The sequence below is a fragment of the Nicotiana sylvestris genome, chromosome 9 (genome assembly GCF_000393655.2).
Source record: "Nicotiana sylvestris chromosome 9, ASM39365v2, whole genome shotgun sequence".
Taxonomy (NCBI): domain Eukaryota; kingdom Viridiplantae; phylum Streptophyta; class Magnoliopsida; order Solanales; family Solanaceae; genus Nicotiana; species Nicotiana sylvestris.
Window position 1 is genome coordinate 138583751 of NC_091065.1, and position 8501 is coordinate 138592251.

At 38.7% G+C, this 8501-nt stretch overlaps 1 protein-coding gene across 1 annotated transcript; it reads left to right on the forward strand.

The window, feature by feature from the left end:
• Window positions 1–1124: 1124 nt before the first annotated feature.
• On the forward strand, window positions 1125–2370 carry LOC138878306 (uncharacterized). Its single transcript, XM_070157971.1, has 2 exons — window positions 1125–1425; window positions 2168–2370. The coding sequence occupies exons 1-2, from the start codon at window positions 1125–1127 to the stop codon at window positions 2368–2370; spliced, it is 504 nt and encodes a 167-aa protein (XP_070014072.1).
• Window positions 2371–8501: the final 6131 nt, after the last annotated feature.

Below are 8501 nucleotides of genomic sequence, written 5' to 3' on the forward strand. Positions count from 1 at the left end.
GATGATGTTATTATCAAGTCTAAGAAAGACACTAATCACATGGAAGATTTCAGGAAGTTTTTCAATAGATTGCAAAGGGACAACCTGAAACTTAATGCCGCAAAATATGCATTTGGGGTTTCTGCTGGAAAGCTACTTAGGTTTATTGTGAGTCACCAAGGAATAGAACTAGATCCATCAAAGGTCAAAGCTATTCAAGAATTGCCACTGCCAAAAAACAAGAAAGATGTGATGAGTTTCTTGGGGAGACTAAATTACATCAGTCGGGTCATAGCACAGTCTACAGTTATCTGTGAGCTAATCTTTAAGATATTAAAGAAAGACGCCGCTACCAAATGGACTGATGACTGCCAAAAAGCTTTCGACAGAATCAAGGAATACCTGTCGACACCACCAGTTTTGCTCTCGCCCGATCTAGGTATACCTCTATTACTCTACCTTGCAGTATTGGATAGAGCTTTTGGTCGCGTTCTGGGGCAGCATGATGAGACGAGGAGGAAGGAGTAGTCCATCTATTATCTTAGTAAGAAGTTCACCCGTTAGAGGCCCGATATTCTCTATTAGAACGCACCTACTATGCTTTGACTTGGGCAGCTCAGAAGCTGAGGCACTACTTCTATGCTTACACTACATATCTCATATCAAGGATGGATCCTTTTGAAGTATATCTTTCAGAAACCCATGCCCACTAGCAAGCTAGCCAAGTGGCAAATCCTATTGAGTGAATTTGACATTGTCTACGTGACTTAGAAGGCAATTAAGGGACAGGCACTAGCAGATCACTTTGCTGAAAATCCCGTGGTTGGAGAATACGAACCCTTGAAAATGTAATTTCTCGACGAAGAGGTATCGTTCATAAGAGAAGACATTGCAGAATCCTATGATGGTTGGGGAATATTTTTCTATGGAGTAGCAAATTTCAAAGGAGTTAGCATAGGAGCAGTCCTAGTATCTGAAATAGGTCAACATTACCCGGTGTCTGCAAAACTCAAATTCACATGCACTAACAATATGGCCAAATACAAAGCTTGCATCTTAGGGCTCAAGATGACCATCAACATGAACATTCAAGAATTGCTAGTGATTGGAGATTCAGACTTGCTTATACATCAGGTACGAGAAGAATGGGCAACCAAGAACTACAAGATACTCCCATATCTGTATCATGTACAGGAATTGAGAAAGAGGTTTATAAAGACGGAATTTCAGCATGTTCATATATCCACAATGAGTTTGCTGATGCATTGGCTACCTTGTCATCCATGATACAACATCCAGACAAGAACTTTATTGATCCCATTCCAGTAAGGATCCATGATCAGCTAGCTTATTGTGCCCATGTTGAAGAAGAAGCAGACGGAAAGCCTAGGTTTCATGAGATCAAGAAATATTTGGCAAGGGGCAAACACTCAGAACTTGCGAATCGTACTCAGAAACGCACGCTTCGGAGGTTGTCCATTAATTTCTTTCACAGCGGATGAATCCTGTATAGGAGGACTCCTGATTTGGGATTACTAAGGTGTGTCGACGCAAAAGAAGCATCCAGGTTACTAGAGAAAATTCACGTCGGGACCTGCGGTCCACATATGAATGGCTTTGTCTTAGAAAAGAAGATACTCCGAGCTGGTTACTTTTGGATGACTATGGAAACGGACTGCATCCAGTATGTCCGGAAATTCCATGCTGTCAAATACATGCAGACATGATAAAGGTACCTCCAAACAAGCTTAATGCAACAAGCTCGCCATGACCGTTCGCCGCTTGGGGAAAGGATGTTATTGGACAATCGAGCTTTCAGCTTCCAATGGGCACAAATTTATCCTGGTTGCAATTGACTATTTCACCAAATGGGTCGAAGTAACATCTTACAGAGCAGTGACTAAGAAAGTCATGGCCGACTTTGTCCGCGATCACATTGTTTGTCGATTCGGGATTCCTGAGTAAATCATTACTGATAATGGATCCAACCTCAACAGTGACTTGATGAAAGCTATGTGTGGAACTTTCAAGATCAAACACAAGAATTCTACAGCCTATAGGCCTCAGATGAATGGAGTTGTAGAAGCCGCCAACAAGAATATCAAGAAGATATTGCGAAAAATGGTAGAGAAGCATAAATAGTGGCACGAGAAGTTATCATTTGTTTTATTGTGGTATCACACCATAGGCTGCACGTCAACTGGGGCAACCCCCTATATGTTGGTTTATGATACAGAAGCCGTCATTCCCGCCGAAGTGGAAATTCCCTCCCTAAGTATCATGAAGGAAGCTGAGCTCGACGACGTAGAGTGGGTAAAAAGTCGCTACGATCAACTAGCCCTTATAGACAAAAAAATAGTTAATGCAGTTTACCATGGTCAACTTTATTAGAACAGAATGTCCAGAGCCTTCAACAAAAGAGTCAAGCCGAGACAGTTCACACTAGGACATCTAGTATTAAAGAAAATATTTTCCATATTAGGATGAAGCCAAAGGGAAGTTCTCTCCCAATTGGAAGGGTCCATACATGGTTCACCGGGTTCTGATAGGAGGAGCCCTCATACTCGCAGAAATGGACGGAGAAGTCAGGACAAAGCCAATCAATTCAGATTCAGTCAAGTGTTACTATGTGTGATCTTTATGCTTTCCTTATATGATGTAATTGAACTACGCCTAACCTTATTCCTATTTAAGAGGGGATACGTAGGCAGCCATATGGGTTCGGTCACAATTCAATAAAATTTCCATTTTCCCCCGCAATTGGAAGCTGGGGCAGAATTTTGAGGAGGACCCTCAAAATTTCGAAGTTGATTTTAGCCAATCATCGCAAGCAACAGTCAAAAATATCAACCCATTAAACTGGGGCAGAATTTTGTGGAGGACCCTAATATTTCTATAGCAAGAGAGGTTGCAATGTCCTGAACCACGTCACAGTTATTGGTTCATCTAAAAAATTATTATTATGTCATATTTTTACTAAATCATGCATGTCTATTACTGAAATTGCCTTTTTTAGCAACGCTACCCCAATGACACATACAGTATCACTAATTCAAACCCGAGCAGGTCAAGTAGAGCCAGCAGGGGATACGAACTAATCGCCCTTTTGTTTTTTACAAAACATATGATTTTTTAAGATGTAGGCACTTGAATTGCAAAATCATCGAAGATATTATACACTCACGAGATAAACATTGTTCAGGAATAAAACTCTCAGAACCATTGCGCTGACTCACAATTGCTATCCGCACACAACAGTGTCCCCAGCAGGCACAATATCCCCAACAGTTACAATATCGCAATCTGCTATCAGCTAAGAAAGTTCTATTACCATTTTCTATCTTATTTTTGCATAAGACTACCATTCTGCCTTCTAAGGTTAAGCTCTACCTCCATCTGCATTCTTGCATTGCATAAGGCTACCATTCTGTCTTCCGAGACTAAGCTCTGTCCCCATCTACATTCCTGCATTGCATAAGGCTACCATTCTGGCTTCCGAGGTTAAGCTCTACCTCCATCTGCAATCTTGCATTGCATAAGGCTACCATTCTACCTTCCGAGACTAAGCACTGTCTCCATCTACATTTCTCCATTGCATAAGGCTACCATTCTGCCTTCCGAGACTAAGCGTTGTCTCCATTTGTATTTATGCATTGCATAAGGCTACCATTCTGCCTTATGAGGTTAAGCTCTACCTCCATCTGCATTTTCATGGCTGAAAGATCACCACTTTATTTACATTTGCATGGCTGAAAGATCGCCACTTTATTTATATTTGCATTGCTGAAAGATCACCACCTCTATATTTGCATGGCTGGTAGATCGCCGCCTCTACATTTGCATGGTTGAAACATCGCCACCTCTATATTTTGCACGGCTGAAAGATCGCTAAATACTGCATATCATGGTCTAAAAGATCGCCAAATTATCCAAAGGGGTCATTGTTCGGAGGCACCATTTTCATAGCCCGAGAACACCATGCCATGGCCTGAGGACCCCTTTTAATCTTTTGCATATCATTATTCAAAGGCATCATGGTTTGGAGACATCATTCTCATAGCCCGAGAGCATCATTTCATGGCCTACAAATCCTTTATTATACGCTTAATGGCCAAGGACATCATGGTCTAAGGACGTCATCCTAACTGTCGAAAGCCAACATTTATGGTCCGACGGAAATGTGCATCATGTTTAAATTACGCACCATATATGCTTGTATTGCTTATTTGCAGGAAATCCGGCGAGCAACGACCGTCTCGGCAGGAGCGGTCCTGCTCCAATTCCCACATCCCTATCAGACATCAACCATTCACCTCGTCATTAATATTACGTGCGTTCTTGAAAAGTCTCCATTGGCATACTCCGCCGATGGATCCTGAACTATATATGGCCTGATTCCTATAAGACCAGGGATATGTAGGCAGATCAGAATCCAGAGCATGGCCTAAGTCTCCTCGAACCATTTCGTCCGGTTAAAATTGGTCATCATGTCTTTACCCGACAACTCTTTCATTCTTCCCGGGTAAAGAGGGCCAGCTGTTGATACCCAATTTTTTCCTATGTATTTTTAATTTGCAAAATACTTTCAAAATAGCATATGTATGCATATATAAGTATGTCCAATTGTTTTATTATTTTTTCTAATTTTCAAAGATTTTTTAAATTAATTCATTGCCTTATTTTATCCATAAAAACCCAATAATTATTCCCAAATTATCATTTTTTGTAATCCATTTATAGGACTCTCCTATTTATGCCACAATATAGCTAATGTGATTTTTCCATATTTTTACAAATTTATTTAGTATTTTTAAATCTAAATTGCATATAATTGCAATATTAGCCTATTTTTAGATTTAATTACGTTTATATCTATAAAAACTAGGTCCAATATTTTTAATTTTATAATTATATGCTATTAATCATTTTAGTACCTTTAATTTATTTTCAGAGATTATTTTACTATTTTTTGTAAATCAAATAGGGAAAAATGGCTATTTAAATGTTAACCCATTTTTCATTTCAGTTTTAGCCGGATTTGGCACCCCAATTGGACCCAATTTTAAACACAATTACCATGAACCAATCCCTGTCCGAACCAACCCACGACCCAATTAAATAACCCTCTCGGATTCCCTTTTAATCCTAACCGTTTATCGCCTAGATCAACGACTCACATCTGTCCCTTCCTTTTTTAACCTGAACCTACCCCAAACCCTAGTCATTTTTCACCTACAGCCACCTTCAAACCCCCTTTCTCTCTCAATTCTCTCTCAATCCCCTCTCAAACCCTAGTCGCCGCCCTCAATTACCACCTAAAAATCTCTCAAAGCCATTGGAGGCCTATATCCACTTCCCTTGGCTTCTATGTGTTCGAGTACTATGCTTTCAAGGCCAGATCGAGAAAAGCTCGGTCTAGACTTTGGTAGATTTCAGTTCTTATGGCTGTCTCTGGTCACTTTTGACCTTACTCCGGCAAGCCATGGCCATTGATGCCTGACTCTCGACTTCTCTGCTTAAGATTGATGATTTTCCAAGAACCTGGGTTTCTTACAAAACCCTAGCCTTTGAGGTTCTTCCGATTTCTTTAGATCTTTTCTAGATCTGTGTTTACTCTAAACATCTAAATGCTTTTCTCAAGGTTTCTTTCAAAACACTGCCTCCAAAACCCCTTGTCTTTTCCAATTTAGGTTTTGTTAAAGTTGTTTTGAAGCTCTCTTATTTTTAACATGTTCTACTGTGTTTCTTTATGTTGTTCTTCTACTGAAGTTTGCATGTAAAAAGTCTTAGTTTCTTTTGAGGTTTCTAAATCTACTTTTGTTAGTATTTGTCAGATTTACTCGTTTTCATCTCTAGAACTCGATTGATGGTGAGAACCCTAAAATTTGTGGTTCAGTCGAGTTCTGAGGCTATTTTCTATGTGATTTACTTGGTCATCATTCTCTAAATTTGATTTATTTCAAAACCCTAACTTCTTTGGACCTATTCGAGCTTCTAAAGCTGACTCATCTGTTGCTCGACTAGATTCGAAATCTTTTTGTTTCATGCTCTGTTTCATTATGTGATTTTGACTTCCTTGAAACTAGACTACAGTTTTCAAAAAAGTCATTTTACTTGACCCCTTTGCATGCTATTTGATACTTTCTCTTTTCTCTATTACTGAGTTACTAAGATTGACCTATGTGACTACCATGTTTTGATAGTTCACTACTTACTGACTTCGTGATTGCATGACGCTTCTCTTTGTCCTAAATTCAGCCTTGTATGCCTAATACTTATGCACCTTTTATATGCTGAATTTCCCACTGAAATGACCTTCAATTTTGGACTGATTTCAAACCTCCTTGTGTAATTTTGATTGCATTCATGTGTTAAGTGATTGGCTCTTTCCTTGTTTCGCCTTACTGATTCCCCTGTTTCTTGGGTTGATTTGAAAACTTTCCTTAGACTTTGAATTCTCCCATTTATGACTTGGTTTAATTGTTTATTCATGGGAACCCATGTCATTCTCCTTAAATCAGTGATTTTGAAATCCTTGACTCCCTGATTTGCTATGTACTGATTTTCGATTGTCTCCATATACTACAACTTTACTTTGTTTTCTTACCTTATTTTGCTAACCGAGTATTTCAAATATTCTTCCCTTAATTACACCTCTATGCACTTACCTCTAATTGTCTACTCTGCACATGATGCTTACTTGATTTCCTTCCTTAAATGTTTTCTGCCTATTACCGTTTAATTTCAACTCATTAATTAAAGAAAGTCCTTATACTGATTTGATTTTAATTGGTACATAGTTCCATAATTACTGCTAAGCTATTATCCTTGCCTTATTTTCTGCCTGTCTTCAAACTCTAAACACCCTGATGTTTCATTAACACAGGCACACGAATACTCTGAGTTATAAAATCACTTACACTTAAAAAACACTCTCTTCTGCTTTACTACTTGTATTGTGGCATGTTTTCAAAGTTCTACTACCTGCCTTTACTATATTTTGCTTCTCTGAATTGGTATGTTCTGATTAAGATTTCAGCGTCACAACAATATGTTTACTTAATCCTTTTACCTGTTTGTTTGCCTACTGCTTGTGTTTAATTCAGTACTTATTTTAGCAATTATGCCTATTCTAAATTTATGATGTATCCTAAACCCCTACCCCAATGTGTTTGGTACTGATGAATTGTTTGAGGCATGATAGTATTGAGTATTGCTGTCTATAACTCAAACCTCTATGTTACAACTATATGTTGTGTATTCTGGTTGATTTTGTAATCATAACAGGCACTCCCTATTGCTGTGCATGCCCATAATTAACTAGTGCCTAAGTACATAGGCTCTTTGTAAGCTCCCAATCCCTGAACCCCTTTTATGTGAAGTTATCAATTTGGTAACTGTTTCCCAACACCTCCTTCCTCTCCTTTACTTCCTTAGTTTTTAAAATTCAGTTTCTGCACTTCCACTCTCTCTTAGACTTAAGTTCTGCCCCCCTCTTGTGAGCCTTGCCTTGGGACCCATGAGCTCCCTCTGAACTTGGACACTTGAGGGCTGGCACTTCCACACTGCACTTGTCCCTATTCTGGTAAAACAATTTGCGTGCGAGCACTTCCCGGAGTCCCATTGAGTCTCTTAGGGAACTCTTACATACTCAAATTGTAGAAAGGCTTTGGATCAATGGTATTTGAGTTGGTTTATCTCGTAACTCAGAGAGGAAGTCAAGAATCAAGCCTCCTCTGGTTGTACTTTCTTTGTATTTTTTTGTTCTGATGTAGTTTGCTATTCTGGTTTGTAATAAGTTGTAACAAACACTTGGGGCTGAAAACATGCCTATAGGGTGTTTTAACTCCTGCATATTCGAACTTCACCTAGATACCATGCGTATATGATACCTTTTCAACTTCACGTAGAAAACTTGCCTATAGGGTACTTTTAATTCTGCATATTCAACTTCATGTAGAAAACCTACCTATAGGGTACTTTTAATTCTGCATATCAAACTTCATTTAGATGTTATGCCTATAAGGTTTGAAACGAGTAATGCATAGAAATCATGCCTATAGGGGTTTCTTAAATCAATCCGATTCGCTTTCATTCACAGTCAATGTTAGATAACATGCCCCTAGGAATAAAAGTCGGTAACAGTAGATACTACCACCTACAGAACATGTAACCAGCTCAGTTTTTTTTTCATTCTGCTTCTCTTAATAACCTAATTCCCTTGCTTAACAAGGTTTAACAAGCATGCTTATAGGATTTCGAATAATTTATTTCAAGCTTCTACTATTTCATCACCTTTTAAATTCAGTAAATATCATGCCTATAGGACCTCATCTAAACACTTAGGCAAACCTTAGAATAATAACTGTAAAACTGAATCTGTTAATCACTATAACCAGCAGACAGGCTTGATTTAGACTTATTATCTGAGTTATGCAATAAACTAAAACTGCCTCAGCAATCTCATCTCCCTCGTCTTTAATGCTTTTCAATCAGACCTAAGCAGTATGTGTAAGACATGC

Excerpts from the sequence above, each read along its gene's own strand:
- LOC138878306 (XM_070157971.1), top strand. The coding sequence starts at position 1,125 with ATGGGCAACCAAGAACTACAAGATACTCCCATATCTGTATCATGTACA. Across the intron at positions 1,426-2,167 it reads ACACTCAGAACTTGCGAATC|GCTGCACGTCAACTGGGGCA; the intron begins GTACTCAGAAAC and ends ATCACACCATAG.